Raw genomic sequence first — 27,975 nt, 5'->3', positions numbered from 1 at the left:
TTATTTGTAAAATATTGTAAATGTATACCATCTGTTGGACTTATCAGTAGTCTAGTTATCGGTTTTATTATTATTAAAGATACATTTCTTTGCTCATTATATTTGCAGGAAATGCCAAGGGATAGGGTGAGGCAGACCAACAGTGATCTCACCAGTCCAAATGTGTGTGCTAGAGCGTGACAAGCATGAGTCTGACACATTGGACTAATCTGATTCAATTTTCAGGCTTTAGAAAATCTAGCCTGTGACAGGAGACTCTTGCAAATCACAGGTCGATAAGATAGTTGATTGTAGAGTCTCATTCTTAATTACTTGATGACCTGCGAATGAGACTCAACAATCAGCTTTCTTTCTCTAGAATTGATTAAAACATAAATATCAAGTTTTCAAATACAGTGCACAGCAGCCCTTGCAATCAGTGATCATTCTCAGTTTAATACAAACGTCTTGCAAAACCTTCCATTTATACATTTATTAATATAAATTTTGTTTGGCCAGGAGTCTCAAACTGGCGACCTGGGGGCCATTTCTGGCCCACATTCACCCACACTCCGGCCCACAAGATGATGTCAAAATTCTAATATAAGCTGGTGCCCTTTTTTTTTTTTTTTTTAATTACCACTTAAAAATACCATTCAGTTGAATACAAATTAAATAAAAACACAATTCTATTTTTTAAAGTATTATATGTGCATTTCTGAAGGACTGAATGTGGTAATTCACTGATGTCCAGAAAACCATAACTTTATTCAACAATATTTCTCTATCTACAAACACTGGCAGAGCAGATTAGCATATAATTAAGTGACATTTGCTCACAGTTACCTAACAAAGCCATAGTTTTCATGGCATAATATGTGGCGTTTGACAAAAGCACTGAAAAAGCAACAATGCTTAGCTAGCCATTTTCATCAAGGGTATTAATAGTCTCACATAGACAGACTCTCTCAGCAGCACTCAGGGCTGTAGAAAGGTCTATTTGCTCCAACCTTCAAAAAGGTTGGCTCCACACGCCGGCATTTTGCTATAAAGGAAAAACACCTGCCTTGTTTGTATTTCTCGAAACCAATCACTATCATCTTGGGCAGAGCTAAGCCCAGGATGCAGCGACCAGTTTCCCTGCAAAACAGCACCATGGGTAACCATGTTTTGGTGGAACACTAGACATTGCATCGAACATGGGGAGGTGACCCCCGGCATTAAAATGTCTTAATCCCTGCAAAGAAAAGGTAATAGGTTGTTGGTATTTTCCAGAGGCTTTGAAAACATAGGTAATGGATGCTGTGACACCGACTGAAACCAACCAATGTCAGGGTTTTACCAGTAGTGTGCATCCAGTGAGTCAGACTAGTGACAGAAGAGTTACTAAGTTTGTGTCCAATGACAGCTAACTAATGTATATAAAAATGTATAGAAACTGTTTTTAATTGTAATTTTATTTTTTTAATTTTAGTAATGGAAACAACAATGTACATTTTCATAAATATTGTGCTTTTTTGCAGTACTTGACTGGTGAATTGGGTCCCCTATGAGATGAGAACACCATCAGTGGCCCCAAGTCAATTTGGGTTTGCGACATAGGCCTATACCTGCATTCTTTGTGCACTTATTAAAATACAAACACAAATAGAGAACTTGCAGGTTTTAAACAATAATGCAACAATACAAAAAAGAAAAGGAAATGAAGCATCAATAATTCAGTTTTTAACGATCAAACAAAGATCATGAGAGTCTGACGCCTGTGCCAATTCAATTTCAGGGTGAGTGGTGCAGTGGCATTGTCAGGGCAGCATTGTTTGACATTGTAATGCCGTGAGTCACTGTCGTAGGTTTGAGCCAGCAGACAACATTGTTATTCACTCTTAACAGAAGTGAGAGCAGCTCATCAGTGAGTTTGACCCTGAGGGAGAGTCCCTGAGTACTGTGGAGCTAGCACTGCTGCAACCTCTGACTAATAGGTTTGCATAACATTGATCTGACTGGCTGTCCACTGAAGAGCAATCCCCAACTCTGCACTCGCACACACACACACACACACACACACACACACACACACACACACACAAACAGTGAGGCTGGTCTGCCACAGCTCGAACGCCAAGAAGCTTTGAACTGGAGAGCCACCTTCTAAATCAGCCAGCCCCATGGCTCTACACGGGCTCCGTCATTAGGTAACAGCAGCTTTAAAGACGAGGCTAAGTAGCTGGTGCTGGAAGGAGAAGCCACTGAGCTGCACAGTAGAGGACCAACTGACTCTTCTCGCTGATTATCTGTTACCTAACCAGAAGGAGTTAACCTTGTACTGCTATGAGCCCACCGGGGAGTGAAGCCAGAGTTTTGAGGTGATCTAAGCTCCCTGGCAGTCATCCCTGGGCTGAGGATGGTGATCTTATTGAGAAAAAAAGCATCTGAAAGTTTCAAAATGAAAAGTTCTCCACAAATAAATTCACCTATAGTTATTGATCAAAATTAATTACATTTTTTAACTCAATTTGCCATATGTTTCAAATGATAAGTTTTAACAATCAGTTTGCTCCAACCTTAAACAACTGGTTTGCAGTTGCAAATTTTCAAGTTAAACTGAATGGATTCTTTACATTAAGTCGATAAAGACAACTATTTTAAATTTAGGGCAACTTGAAGTAATTGGTTTGCACCAGCCTTCAGAAAATGGTTTTATGGAGATAAAAACAAAAAAATGAATAGACACTTTACATTAAGTTAATAAAGACAAACTTTTTTTTTTTATTTAGGACAACTGGAAATAATTTGTTTGTTCCACCATCAGAAAATAGTCTGCATGGAGTAAATCAATGAGGAAATTTAAATTTAGGACACTTGAAATAATCACTTTGCTCCAACCTCCAGAACATGATTTGTATTAGGTTAAACATTTCAGGCTAAACTGTATAGATTCTTAACATTAAGTCAATAAAGACAACTTTTTTTTTGTTTTTAGTTTAGGACAACTTGAAATAATTGGTTTGCTCCACCTTCAGAAAAGGTTTGCAGGAGTTAAAAAATACAAGTTGAACTGAGCAAATTATTTGCATCAATTCAACATCAAATATTTTGTGTGATCAACTACTTCAATTTTTTTAAGTTGAGCCAACCTTTTTTCAGTGTATACGACTGCATTACAAGGCACTTGTTACTGTTTCTGTTCCTGTTTTTGTTTTGCTCTCTCATAAATTTCAACTGATTCTGTTAAATTACTGAACAATATGTGATATGATCCAGTGTCAGAGTGTCACAGTGTCGGGTGTGTCAGTAGCAGGGGTCAGTGCACATCAGAGAGAAGCAGGTGATCCTCCAGCAGTCAGAGAACAAGACCGGCTCTTCTGAGTCTACCTGTGCGTCATGAGCAGCGGACTAATGCTCATGCTGACTGGATTACCAAGCAGGTGAATTTATTCTCAACCAGGACATGCTGAGAGCTGCGTGTTGAGCTCCTCCAGAGCCATTAAAGAGACACAGGTGTGAAATGTGTTAATCTGCGTGTGTTTGGTCTGTGCGCAGGACAACAGCACCTGCAGGGGAGGTGGGAAAGCCTCTGAACATATCCAGGAACAGCCCAGGAGCAAAAAAAAAAAAAGAAAACCCTCAGGGGAGAAGCCTGAGTCACTGAAGACATGAGCTTGTCCTGCAGATATTCGTTAACAAGTTCAGCTGGCTGAGTCTCTGTGTGGTTCATGATGAAAGAGTTGGACACCAGGTGCCGGCACAAACATGAAGACAGTGGCAAATACACAGTGAAGGAAATGCAGGACAAGGACACACAAAACAACACAATCAGTCACATTGATCCAAACACTTGAACAGAGAGGCTGATGTCTAGAGAGTTAACTGCATGCAGACTTAACTATACACACACGCAATCTTACAAAAAGTTTAAAATGAGAAAATCATGTCTTCTTTGGATTTTCTTTGGAATTATTGTACTGAACATTTTACTCTACTACATTTGTCTGACCACTATAGTCACAGTTATTTTTCAAAATAACACACAAAATGTATGATCACTATATAAAACAGTATGCATTGTTACAGATTAAAGCTTCGCCTGCATTAAAATGTTGCTCAGACATGAATAACAATGAAATATTACAATGAAATATAACCCTCACAGGAGCCATTTTTCTGCATGAGGAATACTTACGCTTATTATTATTTTGAATACTTTAAACTCATTTATCTGATAACATGCCTACATTTGTACTGTTGCTATATTTTAAACTATATATTACACTGGTGCAAGTCTTCTTTCACTTAAACAAAATATCTCCCTACTTCTTCCACTACACCAGTGCTGGGAGAACTGTCAGGTATTGATTACAATTGATTACAGACACAGGGCTGTGCAGGATTGCAGCAAAATGGAGAAATAATCTCACAAAGTAAACCTTGACTGAAGAGAAAAGTGCTAAATACAAGCATCCAAACAAGTAATCAAAAATGGACCATTTTAAATTTCTAATTGTTGGTAAATATGTCATTGACTGTGAGCATTTTCCTTCATCATTTCTGATTCCCTACAGATCATTTTTATTATTTTGTCTCTGGATATGACAACAGAAAATAGTAATACTGTATATAAATAGAATCTAGAATAAATTGAATTTTTCCCTGTTCTTTCTTTCAGTGCAATTTACATCTGCAAAAAATGCTTAATAACTAGATATGAAACCACGGCACCAGCACCATTTATAACGCCTACAGCAAAGTCATCTTTATTTTGGAGTTTTATTTTTATCTGCTCAGTGGAGGCAGAGTGAAAGGCAAACTACACCTTGACTTCAAAGAGCTCTGTGCTCTGCGCTGATAAGCTGAGTCAGGATGAAGCCGCGGACTCACGTCAGCAATCTATTATAGAGAGCCAGAGTTTACTTAAGGACTTTTTCACTTAGTGTCTCCCTCTGTGCTGTACCGTGACAGCTGTGACACTACAGGTCAGGTATACAGTAAGTCCTCACCTGTCTGCTAACATGAGACCATGACATGCAACACCATCAAATCTGCTGTGATGTAAACGGTTTATCACGAGGGGTGATGTTGGAAAATGTGTGATGCTTTTCCCTCAGAATACAAAAAACCCTCACAATTGATTTCCTCATGTGACACGGATTATACTTCCATATAAATTTATTGATCAGAGAAGAGCACCGTCAACCATATCTGAAATGCTGAGATACAATTGCTGTGTCTAGCACATGAGTCAGCACGTTGCTAAAAGGTCTCCTGCTGTCGGATGTGGGGGCAGATGGAGCTGCAGCTGACCTGAGCTAAACGGAAGCCTAAATGTCTCCTGGCCAGTATAGATAGTGGGAGGAAGAAGGATGTAGCTTCAGATATATGGAGGAGAGACAGAGAGGAGGCATCAGAGTGGACAGGAGAAGGTGGATGAGTTAAAGTGTGCGGCTGAAGGTTTGGGGGAGTGCCCAGGTGACAGAGAGGTGAAGAGATAAGCCGTGTCTCCATCACAGGAACTTTCCCAAGGAACCTTTGGAGAAAGTCCAAACTGCGTTTCCCCTGCAAGGACGAGGATCTTAATTAAGTTTGGGGGACAATGTTTAGCCCCCAAAAAGTCCCTCAGGGGACTTTCCAAAAGTACAGTCCCCCAGTTGCATGAAACCACTCAGACTAATGTTTCCCTTAAGGAAAGAATAAGTTGCAGGGAATCACCATAAGGATTTTCATTAGGATGTTGTAATATTTAAGTATTCCTTTATGCTGGTAGTTTATGCTGGTAGTTTAATACTTTTTCTGGCACTTCTGCCGCTTCAGAAGCCGAAAAAAAACGTTCATACCCCACACCCCAACACTTTTTTTAAATCAATCATTAACAATGAGAGGGGAAGCAACTAATCAAAGCTGAATTGTTGTGAAATAAAAGTCAGTATGACAACATCGGCAAAATAAGAATCAGCATAAAGACTGATGGTCTAAACCATTGATATGTAGAGAGATGGACAACATGATAGCTCCTTAAAATTAACCCAAAATATTTCAATCGCCCCCTGTGAGCTGGCTGCAGTATAGGCCATAAATCCTGCTCCTCAGTTTTAATAAATAAGACATGAGTCAAATTAAAACATTAACGTTCATGTCAAATAGATTTTGCAAAAGATGGTTTCACACTGATTTATGTTTAAGTACTCATTCTTCAGATCAGTTTGGTTTCAAGCAGTTATTTGATGCTATAAAAAGCGGGTTTCACGTCATGAACGACAGCTGAGCTTTATTCACCACGATACTGTGGCTCCAATCCTAAACACTACTATGCAGACTCTCTCCAAATGACATCAATAGCACAAGATGACAAGGTCATATCCGGGATATTTTGGTTTCATTTTTGTATAGTGGGAGAAAGAAGAGCTGTGTTGTCCATTTTTATTTACAGTCAATGGTACAAACACTATAAGGCTTTATGCAAGGCTCGTAAGTGAACCCTTCAGCTTAGAGAAATAAGAAGATAAGTTTTGGTGGAGTTTTCACAGCAGTTTTCTTTCAGCCACCATTTTTAAAAATCTGTGACACATCAGCACGAAGAAAGCTACAGCAGATAGACAGATGAAGTTCAGGCCCTTCTCAGCATTTATGCAGAGAATAAAATCCAGTGTGAATTGATACCTGTCTGTCACTTTGCATGGTCTCATTGCTGTTTGTATAGTCATATGCAAAACTGATGTGAAAAAAGCTCCCACTTTTTCAAATGTCAGAGGACTAATTTGACTAATCTTTGCAGGTTTTTAGAAAATGTAGACAACAACTGTCTGAAGGAACATTTAGTATCTTGGGAAGTAGTTCCTGGGACTAAAAGTTACAGTTACTTTAAGTGGAAATGTGAAAATAGAGAGATATGGAGAGAGGTGGCAGGAGGTGAAGAGGAATGACAAACACAAGCGTGGAGGAGGAGAAGGCAGGAGGAGGAGGAGGAGGAGGAGGAGGAGGAGGAGGAGGAGGAGGAAATACTTTAAGTTAAGGTGGTGGTGAGGTTATGCAACAGTGAAAAGCAGGTAAGCTGCTGATCTGCAGCTGCCTCACACACATGGCCTTCCCTGATGCTCAGGCTTGTTGCAGGCACACACACACACATATACACACACACGCACATGTAGACAATCACAGCCAACTCCCTTTTAGCAACTTTCACCAAATCCTGGTGGAAGCTGCATTTTAAAAGTTCAATAGGTGACCTTGTGACTGTGCAGAGTCTCATCTGCTTTCATTTACAGATAATTGAATGAAAACGTCCCTCAGGCTGACAGTGAGTCAGAGCACTGACAAATACAAAAGAAGAAACGTTGTAATGAGAGGTTACAGGTACACAACTCTTTACGTCACTAAAAAAAAAGTTTCAGTAAAAAGGTTTTGGAGAATCAAAGGCTCTAAATTTACATGAACAACTAATTCAGCCCACCTCCAGCCAAACATAAAGAGACAACATTCAAATATATAATTGTCTATAAAAATCTAAAAAAAAATCTAACTGTGTAAATAAATACTGTTTTTCTACAATAACACCCTCAATACAGCATCACTCCACATCTGTCACATCACACTTCATACTGTATTTTGCTGCTGAATGCTTTGGCACCTTTGTTACTGGTATTTAACGTGTATTCATTGTTTCTTGTATTTTGTACCATATATTGCTATTTTGTTTGTACTTTTCTGTTCTTTTAAATTCTATTATCTTATTTGATTCCTATACAGCAAAAGGGCAGGCGGGTTATGTAGCCTGAGCAGTGACATGTTAATGCATTACTGCCACCTAGTGGTTGTCCTTATGTAGTTGGAAATACTCTGGCAACTCAAATAGGTGACGTTTAAGAGTTTTGATCAAATCTCATACAATTTGCATAGCATACGGGAGAAGTTAGCCGCTTCTCTTTCTGATATGTGGTTTACATTGTGAAGAGCCATATTTTAACCTAAACCATGATATTTTCCTAAACCAAGTAGGTGTCGAAACCTAACCAAAACCAAACTGTGACTGAAAACTGAAAATATCAAAAAAGAGAGAGAGAAGAAAATAAAAAGTCAATAAGTCAGTTTGTCACACAAACCCCACTCTCCTAGACGAAAGTATCTGTATCTGACCCATTCATCTACCACAGTCTGCTCCCTACATCATTGATCAATTGATTGACTGATTGCTTTTATTTCCGTGTAATGCAAACAAAATGCACACAAAGACACCAGAGGTTCAGGTGCAGTGTTCAAACATGTCATTGCATTTCCTTTCGGTTACAAAATTACTATTTTACATCTCTTTTCAAAAGAAAATATTCTGTGTCATCAAAGCTTGGCAAATAAACTCTACTATAAAGGTTCCCTAGTCCAACTCTGTTTTTTTTTTTCATCATCATCCAGCCCAAACAACATAAATGGATCATTTATCTTAGTAAAATCCCTTACGTCCTCATAGAAAGGCTTTTTTGCTTCTTACCATACATCACCTAACTTCCCAAAGCCTTTTTGGCAGAAATCTCTGAAGACTGCCTTCTGTCAATATCGTCTGGACACCAGCAGCATGTACTGGATGCTGCCATCATACACCTGCTCAGCAGAGTCTGATCCCACCTGCACAGTTTTGGGAAAGCAGCTCCTGCTCTCAGCCTCTAGAGTGATGAATTCAGAGCCTCATGCAAAGTCTCAAAGAGGCCCAAATGTGCATTTACATATACAGCTGTAAAAAAAATGTTTCTTAATATAATAACTTAATATTTTGCGGTTTCTGCAGAATGCACCCCCCAAATATACCCTCCAAATAAAAAGAGAAGTAGCAGAGGACTTTTATTTTAACAAACCACTTCCCTGAGAGTCTTGCTGCATTATACTCCATTAAAGTTTGAATTGTCACCTGACGCCTGAATTTTTTCATTTGCTCATAAAAACATTTCCACCGTAAACTCATGAAGAAAAGACACAAATTGGTGAATAAAAAGATCACCAGACTGCAGGAAATGACATGATACTCAAAATGTCCCCCTGCTTAATATGTGTCCCCCTCCCTTAATGTTGACACAAAACCTACAGCCTTGGTTGATGCCAGATACCACACTTTTTGCACATGCTTGATCATTTATTTTGCTGCTTAGCTGCCAGTTTGTATGCACTTCCAATTACATGCTCCCCTAATTCCAGTTATTATTTGCTGCTTCAGTAGCTTGCCTTTTCCTTTGAGGATAATTATTTTCCTCAAATCAAACCACTATCTTCCACCGAGCTGATGACACCGGCAAGCGGCAAATATAACAAGAGCAGAAGGGACTGGAAAAAGTAAAGAAACGAAAAATTATCAACTAGCTGCACTATGAACCTGTGTACTGTCCCTTTATGGTCGTGGGGAAGTGTGTGACCACTGGTTGTCATGCTCAGTCAAGCCTCCGCCTCCCTGGTTAATGTGCTTAATGAATTCCTCCACTCTCCTCTTCTCCATGCCACTGTATGGATGACCATCCGTGCAACTTTTCAGCTTTAAATATATATGTATATCGAAGGAGTAGGTAAATTAAAAACTAAAGTAAATAAGTCAGGAAACAGCAGGGTTGAGAAAAACTCCTTACTTTACAATTGAAGGTAAGAAAGAACTCAACTAAAATGAAGTGAAATTAAATGTGGATGCAATCAAGAATATTTCACTACTACATACATGAAATCTCCTGCATGATTTTCTCTTGTTTAATTGACCTACAAGTTTCTTGTTAATCATTTATTCAGACCTGTTTCACCTGTTAACTTTCACTGCATACATGCACATTTTTACTCTGATTACCTCTTGAATAATCTCTCATGCAGATTTATAATATGGGCCCTTATTTTTTGGTGTGACATTATAAAACTCTTGTATTGATTATATCATTAACTTGTCAACCAGAATGCAAAGTCTCTGCCGCTATGTCCAGTGTGTGAGAAGACTGTGGCTTCCGGCACAAGCACACCAGCCTCTTAAAGTGACACACATGCACAGATCTGTACAGCAACTGCAGCACAAAAAGGTACTGTGCAGTTTGGAAATTTACACCCTACAGCAGGGGTTTCAACCCCCCCCCCCCCCCCCCCCCTCCTGCAGATGTAGCCCCCTATGAGATGACAAACGTTTAGGCATTTAGCAGATGATGGCATCAAAGCAGAACTTACAGTGAGGGGATCTGCACTAGTTTTTGGACTTGTAATTGTTACACATTATTCCTTCAAGTAACAGATCTGAACTACTCTTCCACCACTGGGTATAAGGGTACTGTGTCTTTAAGTCACGCTAGTAGTTTGAGTCAAAACTACAATATTGGCCTTACAGTTTTGTAATCATTTAAAGGTTCAGTGTCTAAGATTTACAGGGATTTATTGGCAGAGTATGTCAGAAATGGAATATAACATTCATAAGTTTGTTGTTATTATTGTATAATCACCTGAAAGTCAGAATTGTTGGGTTTGAGTGCAGAATTAGCCATTTATCGCACTGGTCCTTTAAAGAGGCATTGCACTGATCAGGAAAATCAGTTTAGCTGTCACGAGGAGTACTGCTCAGCCTGTGAAATCATGTCCTCTGTGTCTTTGAATGGAGCGGTGAATCTAGCAGTGTCATTTTTCTAAGACTGTTTATTACACAGTGACTAAAATGAGGTCTGGATCAAAGTCCACTGCTCATGGCCCTTTCACTGTTAGTTTAGGCTTACAATAACTGTCTAACTCAGGTTAGACATTAAACAGCATGAACTACCTAACCCACAGGGAAGTGTCAAATATAAACGAAGAACATCACTATTATAACCTAAAAAATAGTAGCATATCAATAACGATAATGATTCTAAGTTCTTTTTATCCACCTTTCAAGAGCAGATGTCACAATATTCTCAAATTGATGATCAAGACAAAAAAGACTGAATACATACTTAATACTATTATTATTATTATTATTATTATTATTATTATTATTATTACTTTATTTTTTTAAGTCAAGTTGTAAGAAGGTGGGATTTAACTGTGGGGATAGGAGCAGTCATGGGGTATGTGTTGTTGAAGAAAAAGGAAGCTCTTATTTTGAAATTCTCCACAGTCCTTGAGTAGTCCTTCCTGGTTCAGGAGCAGAACAAGGAACACTTGTGAGTGAGTGCTGTCCAGTCGTTTTTTAAGTTTCTACTTCATTTCACACACTTTAAATGTTTTACTGGTTATTATTAACAACAGTTTATTCATTTATTCTGTGTAATTAATGGAAAGTAATCTGAGTCACTGACTTACTGCAGGCATCCATCTTGGAAACCAGAATAGTAACAGGTCCTGATTTTTGACACCAGTCACAGTGATCAGTGCTGCAATAATTTAGAGTTGTTTCCTGTGTCACAGCACCCATGCAGTCCCTCACCACTCCCTCCTGACTCACATACTACAGGAACACACACACAGATTTAAATATCAAACAACAGATTATTAATTACAACAGTGTAATAATTTATTCTGTGTAATTATGAGAAGTAATTTAAATAATTTGAGGGAACAATCTTGTCAGTTTGAACATTAAACATCTTGTCTTTTTACTGTATTCAGCTGACGAGAGGTTGAAAGGTTTTTGAAAATCCTTGTATTCTGTTTTTATTGATGTTTTATGCATCATAACTTTTTTGGAATTGGGGTTGTAGTTTTAGTTAACATAGGAGATGACATCAGATACTTTATTTTGCACTGTAGGCTTCCATTAAAATTATGTTTGGTAACTGTCAGAGACCAGCAGCGATAGAAAATGGTACAGTGATACACGTGAGCATAAATTTGATGGATTGTATATTAAAGTTGTATATGTATTGTAATAAATGTAGAGTTTGAATGCATTAACAGCAGTTGGAGGTTGAAGGTGGACGTATGAGAGAGGCCAACCCCCCCCCCCCCCCCCGGATCAATTTTTAACCCAGTTTTTGAGTCTTTGTATGCTCCAAACCCTGCCTTCCTCCAGGACATGAGACAAGTGTCTGTCCTCGTTTGAAATTTTGTGTTTTAACCCCTGCTGCAGATAATGGAGGACAACAAGCCGTGGGCGCTGATCTCTGACCAAGATATCCCTGAAGACTTCACTCACATACTGAAACAACAGTTCCACGTCATCTCCTTGACAGACTTCCTTAAAAACTCCAAGCTACATGCCTCTAAAATCCAGGTCATGTTCGTGTGGAACGCCGCTCCTGCGGCCGAGATGTCACTGCTCACCTCACTGCCCTCGCTGAAGCTGGTCGCCAACGGAGGAGTGGGCATCGACCACCTGGATGTGCCATACATCAACAGCCTCGGGGTGAAGGTGAGCAACACACCCAGGGTAGTGAGTGACGCCACTGCGGATATGGCACTGGGTCTGCTTCTGGCATCTGCACGGAAGATCGTTGAAGGTGAGTCAAGTCAATTTTATTCATCCCCCATTCATAAGAATTAGGACAAATAATGTCTTACCAAAAAAAAATATTACTTCTAACTGGGGCTGCATTATTAATTTCAATATTATTGAAATCCAAAAGTGCAAAATCCAAATAGCAAAACCAGACCCAAATCACAATTTTTTGAAAAGGGACAAATGTGTCAGCAAACAGCACTGTAATGAAGAGTAGTGCCTCAGAGATGTCCAGGCCTAAAACATGTTTGTTTGGTACAGACCCCAACAAACGTCACATTATCACAATTTGATTATTTTTTCCTCTGTACAAATGAAAACTGTAATGCAAAAATGATCATTCCCACTAATAAAGCCTATTGCAATTGCAATTTCAGTCAAATAATTCCAATATGACTTTATTTTTACCATATCATGCAGCCCTACTACTAACAATTCGATCCCTTTTTTGTGAAAGTGTATATGAAATATATGTAATTTAAAAAATATTTTGGTCTGATTTTGCCTCAACTATAACATGTCAACTCCGTAGCTCCTGTGGCTACCCACTACAAATATGCTGTGAAATAAAAAATCTGATATTTTCTTCTTATTCTGTAAGATGCAGTTGGAGGTGATTTAACTCTCAGTTCAGGATAGATACATAAATTTGTAAATGTATCTGTAAAGGTGTTTAGACCTTTAAATTTTACTTTCAGTGAGTTCATTTACTAATGATTCTTCCATTCATCTCAGAAAAAACTTGTTTTTCCCTTATTGGTTTCATGCACTCTTAAATTTAAAGAAGACAAAATAGTATATATGATGACAATGGCGATTTTCCATAGGTCACCGAATAGCTGTGGATCCAAACACCACCGCAATACCACATAGCCTGATGGGAGTTGAAGTCAGCGGGTCGACTATGGGAATTATTGGAATGGGACACATCGGCCAAAAAATTGCTCAAAGAGGAAAAGGATTTGACATGAAGATCCTGTATCACAACAGGAACAGGAGGTAAAAGTCTGATGACAAAACAGTTAATTTGGTTAATTTAGAGTTTTTTACACTGTCCAGCACTTCTAATACTTTACAAACCTTGTTATAAATTGTCATGCATGATTATAAACATGAAGCAGTTTTATAAAGTCTTATAAATGCACTAAAATTTCATGTGACTCTGCTTATAATGCATACACGACCTTCAGAGAAATTGTTTTAGTTGACAAAACAATAAGAGAAAAACTGCAATTAACTGCACAAAAACGATAATTTGTAAAGCCAAAGAACAAAGGTACAAAAAAATGACTGATTATTATCACATCAAAATCCAACAATGGATGAAGCAAGGGTCTTTTCTTTATGCACTTATTCACATATTTAAAGATTAAATTTGATGCAGAATTTAACCAAGTTTTACCTCTTCACAGTTGCTAAAAATGGTCAAAAGTCCCTAAAAATACCACATTAAGACAACAAGACCTTAAAGAACACCATAGAAAAATTCATGCTGTGATGTGGTGTCCAAGATTTTGGACATTTCTGCGAGAATTTAATTTTACAGTGATGGGATGGCGAGTACTTCTCTTCTGGGAAATATAGGAAAGCCATATATGCTCTGAAGGACCCAGGTGTCTAGTTAGCTAGCTAGCATGGCATGGTTCGTATCAACTGATTTTTCTGGTCTTCTAGTTTCATATGATACCAATTTTCCTGGTACTAGCTTTGAAACTGAGCCCACTACAGCCCCTGAAAGAAAGTGATGTGTGCAGAGATGACGCAATGAATCAACAAGTCTTTGTTAATGGTCGTCCTCATATTTCCTCCGTGCTGTTCAGGAGTGTTGAAGATGAGCAGGCGGTTGGGGCGAGATACTGTGCGAATGTGGACGACCTGCTGAAAGAGTCAGACTTTGTGGTGCTGGCAGTTAACCTCACCCCTGAAAGCACACACCTGATCAGCCACAGAGAGTTGTCCCTCATGAAACCAACAGCAACACTTGTCAACATCAGCAGAGGTGAGGAATGGACTGATGTTAGTAAAAAAAAAAAAAACTGCAAAAATTCCTTTCAAGTTATTCTGAAACATTGACTGTTAATTTAATTTGTTTTTGTGTCTCAGGTCTGGTTGTCGACCAGGACGCTTTAGTCAAAGCTCTGCAGTCTGGAACGATTCGTGCGGCAGCATTAGACGTGACTCACCCTGAACCTTTACCAAGGTCTCACCACACTCTTCAAATACACTCAAAAACATTTTTTCATTCATGTGAGACTCAATAAGACCCACATTCTTCTTCTTTTAATTGAACAGTTGTATTCTTGCTCAGGACATTTGCTTCTACTGCTGTACTAGTTTTCATTGATGGCCAGTGCACAGCAAAAGTTACATAAGCTTTTTCCACATATGGACTCCAAGTAATGTCCTGAGAATCATGGCCAGACATTGTCCAAAGATGCCCTTTCATACATGCAACATCCTTAGTAGATTCTCCACTTCAGACGTGTTCATGCGGTAGAAATACTGCATAGTTTAGGTGAGAGTGGTGCATGCTGAGCATGCAGGAGCAAGAAGAGGACTTATCTGAAATGATGACTGGTTTTGCACTGATATAAGATAAGGAAACAAAACTATCAGCAAGCTTGGGGAGTAATAGAGTACATGTAACAGGATTACATAATTAGGATACAAAAAATAAGTACTCAGATCACAGTTACATTTCACAACAATTAGGACTATTAGCCCCATTACAGTTACAAAATACATTTTAAAATCAAGAACGATATACTACCATGTGGAGAGTTCACACATTACAATCCTTCACAAGTCTCTTCATCACTCTGGTCTCAGTGAAACCAGCTAATCTGACAGCTGCCAATTCATAATCTCTTGAAAAAAGGCTTTCACTTGATGGGATTTTCACCATTATCTTGTTTCAACATCTAATTTAAAGAAACATTTACAAATAAAACCAACTGCTAATGTTAGCTACACAGACCAACCATTCACATTAGCTACACAGACCAACTGCTAACATTAGCTACACAGACCAACCGCTAACATTAGTTACACAGAACAACTGCTAACATTAGCTACACAGAACAACAGCTAACATTAGCTACACAGAACAACAGCTAACATTAGCTACACAGAACAACTGCTAACATTAGCTACATAGAACAACAGCTAACATTAGCTACACAGACCAACCATTAACATTAGCTACACAGAACAACTGCTAACATTAGCTACACAGAACAACAGCTAACGTTAGCTACACAGACCAACCACTCACATTAGTTACACAGAACAACTGCTAACATTAGCTACACTGAACAACAGCTAACATTAGCTACACAGAACAACTGCTAACATTAGCTACATTGAACAACAGCTAACATTAGCTACACAGACCAACCATTAACATTAGCTACACAGAACAACTGCTAACATTAGCTACACAGAACAACAGCTAACATTAGCTACACAGAACAACAGCTAACATTAGCTACACAGAACAACCACTCACATTAGCTACACAGACCAACCACTCACATTAGCTACACAGAACAACAGCTAACATTAGCTACACAGACCAACCATTAACATTAGCTACACAGAACAACTGCTAACATTAGCTACACAGAACAACAGCTAACATTAGCTACACAGAACAACAGCTAACATTAGTTACACAGAGCAACAGCTAACATTAGCTACACAGACCAACCACTCACATTAGCTACACAGACCAACCACTCACATTAGCTACACAGACCAACCACTCACATTAGCTACACAGAACAACCACTCACATTAGCTACACAGACCAACCACTCACATTAGCTACACAGACCAACTGCTAATATTAGCTACACTGAACAACTGCTTGAGGTAGCCTAATCCAAAAATAACAGAAAGTAATCAAGTCTACGATACTTTAATTTTGTGATACTTGGATTAGGTTTCTGACTACATTTTTTTTTACAGGTAATTAGTAACTGTAGTTACTCAGTGGCTTCACAGGCGAGCAGCCGGACACCGCATGGCACCATCCACACGACTCAGTCGCAGCTCACATGCAGCTCACCTGGACTTAGTCCTAGGGAGCTGGCAGGGTTAAAATAATTGTAGAGTAGCAGTGCATATGTGAAAAGGGTTATACTTTCACTTTAATTGAACAAACATTAACCTTTTCACATCAATAGATTACAGACCCAGCACATTTTGCACAGGTACACAAGGTATCAGAGGTGTGGACTCAAGTCACATGACTTGGACTTGAGTTACATTTTTTTAACTTGACATAATCAAAAAACTTAATTTGAACTTTCTGATTTTAACATAGGCTTATGAAAAACTGGTGAAAGGAAGATGATTATAGCATTTACCAACACTCTTCTTCTTGTCCATGTGCAGGGCTCATCCTCTCCTTCACCTTCCTAACGTGGTGATCACCCCCCACGTTGGCACCAACACTGCCAGAACAACAGCACTGATGTTCCAGATGATGGTAGACAGTGCTGTGGCTGCCATGAAAGGCCAAGCTGTTCCCAATGAAGTCAAGCCTAAATGATTTCACTGACGGTACCTCATCTGTCTGCAATGAGAGGATAAAGAACTTTTTTCTTTTAGTGAATTAGTTTTGGTTGTATGTTGCTGTATCTCATGCTCTGTTGTTACAACTGTGATTTATACATGTTACACTAAGACAGTAACTGTAGGGACTATGATTTATGTAGGGAAAAATAAACAAATTCTGACCTTTATTTCACTAAAATTCTTCATTTCACTAAACTTGAATTCCCTTTTCTTTTTTGTGCTTCTGAAAGGCATTAAGGTGACTGGTGTATTGATTAACAATGTTTAATATCACTTGTCTGTAAACAAATGTTGGTATGAAATTACATGATGGTTTTTTAAATTTGTTTTGATTGAACGACTGTTACATTCAGATGCAAAGTTTAAGAACATGCTGCACAAGCTAAAGAAGAGATAATTAACATATTTTTAAAATAAACACTATCTCCAGTTTTGCACCTTGCGCACTTGACCTTCTTTCCATGAATGTTTGACTTGACAATGCAAGAGTTCAACCTCGATTCAGAGGAAGCTGGGATGTTGGGTAAAATGTAAAGAAAACCAGAATGCAATGATTTACAAATAATTTTTGACTTGTATTCAGTTGAATACAGTACAAAGACAAGATATTTAATCTTCAATCTGATAACCGTTATTGTTTTTTGTAAATACAAACTCATTCTAAATTTGATGTCTTCAAAGAGATTGAGTGTATACTTATAAAAAACAGTGAAATATATCAGTTGGAACATTAAATATCTTGTGTTTGTCCTGTATTCAATTTAATATAGGTTTTTGCAAATCATTGCATTCTGTTTTTATTAAGGTTCAACCAACTTTTTTGAGATTGAGGTTATACATCAAAATCTCTGATTGGATGTTCTGTCCAACAATGTCACTATCTTGTCCAGTCATCACTATCATTAACATCTGATTTGAGGGAAGTAAGAGTTTAAATTCCTCTTATAAATTATTTAGTCTTTGTGAATAATTCTGTTCAACCTCCAAGTTTACCCAAGAAAGTGACGATGTAACAGATGTCAAAGATCATTAAATAAGTGCAGGATTAAACAAGCCCTCCTCCAGTGAGTCTGACAAAACAGCAGGGCTGAAACTTAATGTCAAATTTAAAAAGGCGTTTTCTTTGTACTTAATGCAAAATGAAAAGAAATGTTGCTGTCATTAAGAGTATTTTAGTGTCACATGCGTTTAAACATTTGAATGCACATCCTTTAACAGAAATATGTTAAAAGTTTAGCCATATTACAATACATATTGACACAAGATTTGCGTATTTCCACTGCACAGTGATTTGTTTAATTTAAATCACACCAAAAGTTGCACCAATGTTGAACATTTGGAAAGACAATGAATGTTGTCTTATTATTATAAATATGTCTTTAGACTTTAATCTAAAACTGTATATGTTACCTATATTTATCTGTATCTGTATCTTATATATATCTTTAAATTTAACAGATATATTGTTTTTTTTTTTTTTCAATTTTTTTAATCTCAGGAATTTCTCTTCCCACAGATTGCTAGAGTATTTGTTACAGTAATATAAGTGTTTAAAATTGCAAAAAGGTAGTTGCAGATGATTTTTCCTCTCCTTTATTGTTTTTTTTTTTTAAATATATCTTCATACATATATCTTCATTTAATATAGATAATATAAAAACATACAACATGCAAATTAAAGCACAAATAAAAAGAAGGAAAAATAATTTGAATAATTATAAGAACACAAAAAATATGCCTGGGGTCAGTATAATGTATAAAAAAGAACTTAAATGAAAAAACTAAATGAAGTTGTGATGACTTGCTTGTTGCAGATCTCTAATAGCCACGAAATCTTTGCGGCGCTACCGTTTGACCGTTAATATGCCTGATTATAAAAGAAACTCTTTAAAAGAAAAGTGCTGGTATAAAGCCCATATGCAGACATATAAATAAACACAGATAATGACGGTCGCTACAACTAAATATTTTTTCCAAAACAGAGCGTCCCTGACAGATTTAATTCAGGCGTTTTCAGTAGCTACTAAAACCGTTCAATCATCAACAGTCGACGCCGACTGAAAGCCCGGAAGGTCCACAACACCAGGCATGAAAATACAAGTGAAAACTTCCTGGGGAATATAGTTTTAGATATAATATCAGTTACATTATTAACATTTGAATTAGTTACACCGTCCCTGTTTAGCTCTGTGCGTTTGTCAGCTCAACAGCATCATGTTTATCTCTTCGCAAAACTCACCGCCCTGCTTCAAAGATTTCACCCTCGTCATGGTGAGTGACACATCTCAGCTTGTGGTTTTACTTCAACTGTCAGAGTTAATGTCATGGCTGTATAATGTGTGTTATCAGCAGTGAATCAGCGCTTCATTTTCATCTCTACGGTACAAATGTCCTGTAAAGTGTTGTACATCTACGTTTGTTGCAGACAGTTTAATAGATAGAGGTGGTGGGACATGTTTTGACATTTGAGTTTAAGATCCCCTCCAGACATGTTGTATGTAAATAGCTCTACTTTTAATAATAATTTGTATCTGTTATGTTTTTAGCAAAAAAAAGTTTCATTCATTAAAGGTACAGTTCACCCCAATATCAAAAGTACATGTTTTTCCTCTTACTTGTTGTCCTACTAGCTGATAGTTTTGTATATAGATAATATATTGGCCATGGAGTCTGTTTTCTCTCAGTTATAATGTGACTGGGACTTTTTTCTGGTTTTAAAGGCTGCATTGAAGTGTGAATAATAACTTGTCAGGCTTCTGTGGTTGTTCTATTATGTGTACTTACCAGCTTAGTCATTCACATTACTGTTTATTATTTAACAAAAAATTTCATGGTATTAATATTTTGTGAAAGCACCAACAGCCTAACCTGGCATGCCAGATGGTTTGTTACACAGAACCATCTGGGAAGCCATCCATAGAAACTGTTTGGAAAACGGCAGGCAAAAAACAAACAAACAAACAAACAAAAAAGGAAAACATTTGGCAGGTCAGCATCTGTCCCGTCTACCATGGGCTGCCATCAGATCAGATCAGATTGTTTCCATGGGCGCTTCTTGCTGTTGGCACATCTAAAACCACGCCTGTGGCTGCCAGTCGTCCCTTTGAGCATGCTGATTGTCTTGCACCATCTCTGGTGCGGACACAGACAGATAGCTGAAAAATAGAAATAGAAAATAGTTCCTACATGAAACCGCTCACAGTAAGGTGTGCGGTTTATTATATGATTTTCGAAAAGAGATATTGCTGTTGAATTTAAAATTTAAAATGAACTTTTTTCGGCACCACAAGCTGTGTTCCATTTGGTTCCGTTATATTGGAGAGAAGGCAGACATCTCTATGTCTGATATCTCCAAAATTCTGCAACTCAAGGTAAGAGGAAAAATATGTAGTTTTGATTGTGGGGTGAACTTCCCTTTAACATACATATAAATTGCTCTTATTAGAATAAAAAATTGTATCTGACATGTTCATTTCACAAAACAGTTAAATTTGTTAAAAAATACAGAATCTATAATATAAGTTGAACTGCTGGGCAGCAGCTGTTTTCAGCTTCATTCTCAGAGTTCAGAGAGTTCAAGTTTCCACATCACACTCTTTCAAGTTGAATACTGGCCTTGAAAATAAGATTTTCAAAGAGCACATAGAAACTTTCCACTTTCAGCAGAAGAATGTGAAAACATTTTTCTAGTGTAAAACTCATCATTCTGTACAGTGAAGATCAAACATTTAACTGTAGGAACAAAATCATATTTTTGAGTCGAGGGGAACTTGAAAGAATGGAAATCCCCACATCATTGTTGTACAGAGTGTACAGTTAATTTAATGGGAACACGGTCATGTCAGTTAACCCACAATCACAGATTTGCAGTGTTGAAGGAAGTACAAAAGTACCAATACCACACTGAATGATTAATAAAAGTGAAAATGAACCAAATGAAAGCAAAAGTACAAGTGTATCAAAAGTAAAAGTACTCAGTGCAGAAAACGGCATCTGTTACAAGAAATAGCCTGACAGACTGTTTTGTAAAGGGTGGATACAGATTATTAGTAATCTGATGAAAATCTTAGTGTGAGAATTTAGAATAAACATTTTCTGCTGCTTTATACTTGCACTCCACTATGTTTTGGAGGCCTACTCCAGTAGGCTACATTTATTTGATAACCTGAGTTAGTTACTGTGCAGATTCAAATCCATCCATCCATCCATTTTCTGTAACCGCTTATTCCCGAAGGGTCGCTGGGGGCTGGAGCCTATCCCAGCTGACACTGGGCGAGAGGCAGGGTTCACCCTGGACAAGTCGCCAATTCATCACAGGGCTGACACATAGAGACAGACAACCACTCACACTCACATTCAAACCTACGGGGAATTTAGAGTCACCAATTAACCTAGCATGCATGTCTTTGGACTGTGGGACGAAGCCGGAGAACCTGGAGAGAACCAATGCAGACACAGGGATAAATATAAATCGACAGTTATAATGTGTTATTATAGATTAAGCTGCCTAGCAGTATACAAAGTATCCTAATTAACAGATATCAGATAGCGCTGCTGATAATTATGAAAATGCTGAATGCTGGAGCTGATAATTGGCCTGGCTGATAATGTTTTATTATTAAATATTCTATCATAAGTTTGTTTTTTTTCAACCATAATATGTAAACAAAACCTTACTGTTAAAGTTGCTGCAGGTGGAGCTAATATTTAACTTGTCAGTATACAGCTCCAAATAATGATTATTTTCATTATAGATTAATCAGGTGATCATTTCTCTGTTTATCAATTAGTTTTTTGGTTCGTGTACCATCATTAAATAGCCACGAAACACATGCCCACCACCCAGAGCCCAGTGTGATGTCTTTAAATTACTGCCAGCTGTCCAACAAATTGTTCAGGCATTAGAATAATTCAGTTTACTGTTTAAAAATAACTTTGTCTTTATTGTTGTATTTTCTGTCCCTCAGCCAGCAGTGGCTGTTGGTAATGTGGGTCAGCTGGCTGTGGACCTCATTGTGTCCACTCTCAACATGAGCAGAGTGGGCTACATACACACAGACTGTCTCATCCCCATGGCTGGAAACAACCCGTACACCTCCAGCAAAGAAGACGCTGAGGAGCTGCACACACCTGCAGAAGGTACCACCTGATCATGATTTGGGTCTGGATTATTTGGCTGCTGTAGAGGAGTAAATGTGTAGATTTCACCTGTGAAGCATGTTTGAGGTACTTTGCATACTGTTACGTTCTAACTGCTAACTTGACAAAGACTAACTCTATTTTTCTGTGAAAAGTGGTTTGCCGACCTGACTGTGAAGTGAAAGACACTGATGTCTATTTTGTACAAAAAGTTATAAGAGTTAGATTTGTCTCCTGTCTTATTGTGTTGTCCATCTGGGCTCTACATTTTCTCCAAGTCATCCATTGTTAAAGACTAAAATGAAGCTAGACTACGGCTGCAACTAATGATTATTTTCATTATCAAATAATCTGTAGATTATTTTCATGATTAATCAATTATCCTTTACCAGTGTTCCCCGACCCTGGTCCTCAAGGCCCACTGCCCTGCATGTTTTAGATGTTTCTCTGCTCCAACGCACCTGATTCAAATGATCAGGTTGTTGTCAGGCTTCTGCAGAGGCTTGATGATGAGCTGATCATTTGAATCAGGTGTGTTGGAGCAGGGAGACATCTAAAACATGCAGGACAGTGGGCCTTGAGGACCAGGGTTGGGGAACACTGCTTTAATCTGTTCAATTCCAAAAAGATGAGTAAATGCTCATAAATATCACCCAAAGCCCAAAGTGATGTCTTCTAGTCGCTTCTTTTGTTCAACCAAAAGTCCCAAACCCAAAAACTCTTCATTTATTGTCATAAATGACAAAGAAAAGCAGCAGATCGTCACATTTAAGAAGCTGGAAGCAGCAAATGTTTGCTTTAAAAATGAGTGAAATGATTAATCAAATATCAGAATAGTTGTTGAATAATATTGTTACAACTGATTAATTTTTGCAGCTCTAATTTGAACCAAAACAGAGTCTCAGTGGGAGTTAAAAGTCTGTGAATAAACTGTGACACAAATGTGTGTCTGTGTAATAAATGAAAAATCTAATCCTCATTCGATCTGTCACCCCTTTCTCATCAACAGTTTACACAGCAGCAGAACTGAAGCTGGCAGTTCTTCAAATCAGGGCACCAATTATTCAGGTAAAACCGCAGTCTGTTGATACCTTTTAGAATTTTTTTGTTTGTTTGTTTTTGTCCAGAGTGTTTTGACATGAAGAATATGGCTTGTTTTAATAATCAAGAACCATCTCTGAGATTTTTTTTTATTACTTTGAAGTCCTCCTTCTTTAATTATGTAATCTAGTTTTTTAGCTGAGGAATGTTTAACACCTAGCTTGGCTCTATCTGCCTGCCTCTGCAGCTCACTAATTAATATCTAACTCATTCGTTAAATCTTTAGAAGAATAAGGAGAAAAAATGACCAGTTTTGTCTGACCTTGAATTAATTATATTTGTAGCTTTAACTTGTGTTTTAATTGCAGAATAAATCCAAAAAGTTCCGTCAGCTGCTCATGTCTTGGATCAAGTCCAACGGCTTCTCCAGGACTGTTGTTCTCTCCAGCAGCCACGCCTACCAGAGGGACGACCAACAGCTGCAAGGGTATGTAACCACGTACCTCGCACCATCGCTGCTTTTCTCCAGCCTTCGCTGTTTAGAATCATCTATACTGACAAACACGTGTCCATGTCAGCACTCCTTTAAGGTACCTGGTCACTCCGTCCCTGCTGAAGACGAGCACGGACGCATTGAAAGAGCTCGGCTGGAGGGAGATGGAGAGAGTCGCGGCCTTCCCGGGACTGACAGACGCCAACGCAGAGCCGCGCCTCTGCATCCCCGGAGGAGGCATCTCCAAAGGACTCTACACAGACAGGTACATAATAAAACATGCCAATTAAGATGATTAATGGTCTGCAGATATCACTAGAATCAAGTTTGTCACTTAAATAATACACATTTTGCATACCTGATATTGGCCTTGAACAGCTATATTGTTCTATGTTGCTATCAAAAATCTGGAATCTTTTTAGTTTTATTATATACATTATTTTATGTATATATTTAATAATTCTTCTTAATTTAAGTTGTTCTATTTGTGCTTTTATTTTTATAGATTCATAGTCATTTAATGATATCAGTGAAAGTTTATAAAAGTTTATATAAACAAATAAATAATATTGGCCAATATATCCATCACAATTTATTTACTCCTGATATTTGTTTTCTTTTACAACCTTATGATTTTTCAACCTTTCTCTTTTATTTTGCTGCCCTTGTGAAAAGAGGAAAAAAAAGAAAAGTGGTCTTTATTATTATTATTATTATTATTATTATTATTATTATTATTATGGCCCTAATACATGTGTATCTGCAGAGGTGTACTAAAAACCTACAGAATTACCTGCTATCTTTAGCATGATAATTAAAAAAAACACTTTTCTTGCTGTGGTTTTTTTCAAGAATAATAAACTAATAATAGGTGTTTTCATGTGTCTGGATGTTGTGTTCAGTTGTGCAGAGGATCTCCCGCTGGCGGTGCTGCTGCTCTTCTGTTCAGAGGGTGACAACATCCCAGACGCCTTCGCGCTTGTGAACCACCTCAACGACTGGCTCCACCTCCTGGACAATCCTGTAAGTGACGAACTTGAGCTGCACTGGGGGGCTTCATTACAGAAGGAAATGAAGCAGCGCTTCATTAACTTAAGTTCCAAAGATAGGAAACGTTCTCTCCTCCTGTCACAGACACGATTCTTAAATTCGTGGCTGTACCCTGTCCTATCTCAGACCTCATATCTGATCTTAAGACACCCTACTAGAACTGTAAACTCTTCTCTTTGACACTTGTCCTGTCATGCCCGAGTCTGTTTACTGTGTACACTTCACTGTCTGTATCCTTGACAACGGCTGTCTCACTTAACTTGTCACTGGCTCGCTAGCTTGCTGAAATGAACAAGGAAAAGCATTGAATTACATCTTAGATTTTAGCTTAACTGTGTCAGTGGACAAGAGGAAACCCCCCCTTTCGATTTTTTTTTTTTTTGTGAAGGAGAGGAAACCCCACCACTTAAATCCATTTGACATGATTGATCAAATTTAAAGTTAAATGTCTTGGCAGTCAGTATATAACTTAGCCATTAATACATGGTCCAGGAAATGTAAAGCATCATTATCATTAACTGCCATACAGACCTAAGATCAGTGGTGCTGTCAGTTATTTTGAATTTAAGACTTTTCAGGTCTATGCTGTTCTGACTAAAATTATGAAATTCTTAAGTTAGGACAGTTCTGTAAGAGCTGAATTTCTATGCTAAGACACAACAGTATTTTTTCCTAAATGCAGTTAGATAACACGCATTTATAATACATAAAATCCTAGTTATCATCCTAAAGACATGACTAAACAGAATGTCAGACAGACTCTTTAATACTTCAGTATGGAAATAAAATTAACTTGCAGAGACTTGAAACTTGATTGAAAAAAAATCTGTAATAATGAACAACATGCTAAGTTTGATTTACTATAAATCTAATTACTGTACACTACAGTACAACGTGTGACTTCAAATTGCACATTTCTTTTTTAAGTAATCTCTTTATTATTTCTTGATGATAAAACGGTAACACAGTGACATTATTCCCCCCAAACAGAGGGCAATACATTCAATCATGTCCCACCTCCCCATCCCACCCTTCCTTGCGTGATAGTACATCATTTCCACAAATGTAAAAACAACAGAAACAGGATATAATTTCCACAAACTGCACATTTCTTAAGCATTGCTTTGTCTGATTCACATTTCAGAGCCAAAAGCCCAACCAGTGGAAGATCCCAACCTCCTGGAGTCTTCTGTTCGGCAGCGGCATCCCTCCAGCACTCTTCTGATTCACTCATATTTAGTTCACTCATGATTAGCTTCTGGGGAACACGGCTACAAAAACCCACAAATGTTTCCTTCATCTCTGTTGTCCAGATGTGACATTTTTAAGACTATATTCTGCTTAAACAAGGTATTATAGTGATTTTACCTGCTCTGGACATAAAACGTGGTTGTAAGCTTCTTGTTTTTGACATTTATCACAGTTTCCTTTATTTTGATAATTATCTTCAGATGTACAAACATTATGCGCAGGAATTGACCCGAACGTGCACTTCTTTTTTTCTAATAAAAGATCGTGATAAGAATCCAGTGTGAATTTATCTAAAGCAATTAAAACTTTTATTGTGTTGCTCTCACTGGATCCTGCCTCTGCCTGTTTGACTGAAAGTAGTTGGCCAGGAGCCACGTTGTCTTCCTGGCAGTCCCGCCTCTCTTGAAATTTGATTCCTCTCTACAACACGTTACAACAACTTACATAGTGGTAACAACAACACAGCACTCTGAGTCATACTTTGACCTTGTGAAGCTGTTTTGCCAAGTTTGTGGTTTCCTTTTCTGTCAGCATGGTTGTTTTGCGTGGTTTCGGTGTAGCCTGGTTGTGGGAGAGGAATGTCCTGAAAGCTTTTTTTTTTTTAAAACAGAAAACTTGAGAGAACCATGAAATCCAAACCTAAACTCCACCATGTGAAATACTTTTATTTCCATTTGTATGATTTATTTATTCAACTGATCTACTATATATAATTTTAATGTTTTTGTGAGTTCCAAAAAAGGAACTACATCTACCTTGTACTGTCTAAAATGAAGGTTTGGTTCTGAAAAAGACAACCATCATTTGAAAAATACTGCCGGCTCTAAAAGTAAATTCAAAATATTACTGTCATAAATTAAGCCATTAACAAAAATTTGCTTAACATAGGTTCTGAGTATATTTTCTATGTGATACAGTTATTAGATTAGAAATAAAAGATGCAGACCATATCCACTGGCCAATAAAGTCTCCTACTGTATGTAGTCACAAATCAGTAGAGGGAAGATTTTTCATTATGAGAATAAAGTTGAAATATGACTTTGACTTTATTCTCATAATGCAAAAATGCAAAATATTTTCCCTCTTTTTTTTGGCCTCAAAGCTCTCATAGTATTAGGGCCTGGCATAAGGTGAGAAAAATGAGATTTTTTTAAAAAATATTTTTCATTTCTAGAATAAAGGTGAAAATGTCAAGAGTCAAACCTTTAGTATTAGTGCAAGACATAAGAAATAAAAAGTCAATGTTACATTTTGAGAATAAAGTCAAAATGTTGAGAATAATGAAATGTGAATAAATTTGAAATACTATTTTCACTTTATTCTTGACATTTTGACTTAATCCTCACAATGCAAAATGAAAAAAAAAACGGTCCTCTTTTTTCAGGCCTAATACTCCGTCATAGTATTAAGGCCAGGCATTTATTTCTAATTGTTGAATTTCAAGAATAAAGTTGACAGTAAATGTCAAGATAAAGTTAGACTAGTGCCAGGCATAAGACACAATAAATACATTTCTTGTTTACTGAAAAAATGTTGAGAATAAAGTTGAAATACCATTTCGACTTCATTCTAGATACGCAAAATATTAATACCAATATCTAATTTTTCCCGTCATGCCTGTTCCCAATACTCTTCCTTACTTTTCTGTGATAAACTATAAACAATAACTGTGTGATGATAATCTGTTGTAATGATAAATATAAAATTAAAGTAAAGCTTTATAGGCCTTAGAATTATGCCGTTTGCGTTGCTAGGCAACATCAAGTCCACTAGCCTAGCTTAGCAAACAGCAAAACTACTCAAGGTCTCCAAGCTAATAAATTAACATATATCTTGTTTGTTAAATCCGTACAAAGAAAAAAGACAAGGTGTAGAAATGATAAGTTTCTTTTTTGTGGATTGTTATGTGCCGGACCATTTATTGCCGAAGAACAGTAATTTACTGTTACTGACACTGGTTGCCTGGCAACTGCTAAGAGTACAGGTTTGTATGGATTAAATAAATGAGATAGAAGGATTTCGTTTAGACAGAGACAGG

The 27,975-nt window shown here is 37.6% G+C and overlaps 2 protein-coding genes across 4 annotated transcripts; both read left to right on the top strand.

Moving 5' to 3' along the window:
* Positions 1-9,488: 9,488 nt before the first annotated feature.
* On the top strand, positions 9,489-17,405 carry LOC146313079 (uncharacterized). Of its 3 annotated transcripts, XM_084739129.1 has the most exons (7): positions 9,489-9,585; positions 9,884-10,004; positions 12,014-12,383; positions 13,210-13,381; positions 14,203-14,381; positions 14,486-14,582; positions 16,781-17,405. In XM_084739129.1, the coding sequence occupies exons 2-7, from the start codon at positions 9,885-9,887 to the stop codon at positions 16,935-16,937; spliced, it is 1,095 nt and encodes a 364-aa protein (XP_084595255.1). In that variant the 5' UTR covers positions 9,489-9,585; position 9,884; the 3' UTR covers positions 16,938-17,405. The 3 variants fall into 3 exon arrangements, with proteins under 3 accessions (XP_084595255.1, XP_084595256.1, XP_084595257.1); XM_084739130.1 differs by lacking the exons at positions 9,489-9,585; positions 9,884-10,004 and adding an exon at positions 11,063-11,112; XM_084739131.1 differs by lacking the exons at positions 9,489-9,585; positions 9,884-10,004 and adding an exon at positions 11,072-11,108.
* A 1,599-nt stretch (positions 17,406-19,004) lies between these two features.
* On the top strand, positions 19,005-26,007 carry psmg2 (proteasome (prosome, macropain) assembly chaperone 2). The gene is made up of 7 exons (XM_084739132.1): positions 19,005-19,234; positions 21,931-22,102; positions 23,112-23,170; positions 23,512-23,630; positions 23,722-23,901; positions 24,539-24,659; positions 25,831-26,007. Exons 1-7 carry the CDS (start codon positions 19,178-19,180, stop codon positions 25,909-25,911), a joined length of 789 nt encoding a protein of 262 aa, XP_084595258.1. The 5' UTR covers positions 19,005-19,177; the 3' UTR covers positions 25,912-26,007.
* Positions 26,008-27,975: the final 1,968 nt, after the last annotated feature.

The sequence above is a fragment of the Lutjanus erythropterus genome, chromosome 16 (assembly GCF_056507025.1).
Source record: "Lutjanus erythropterus isolate fLutEry1 chromosome 16, fLutEry1.hap2, whole genome shotgun sequence".
NCBI lineage: Eukaryota > Metazoa > Chordata > Actinopteri > Lutjaniformes > Lutjanidae > Lutjanus > Lutjanus erythropterus.
Note: the sequence above shows the minus strand (reverse complement) of the source record. Positions and strands in the feature narration are given on the sequence as shown.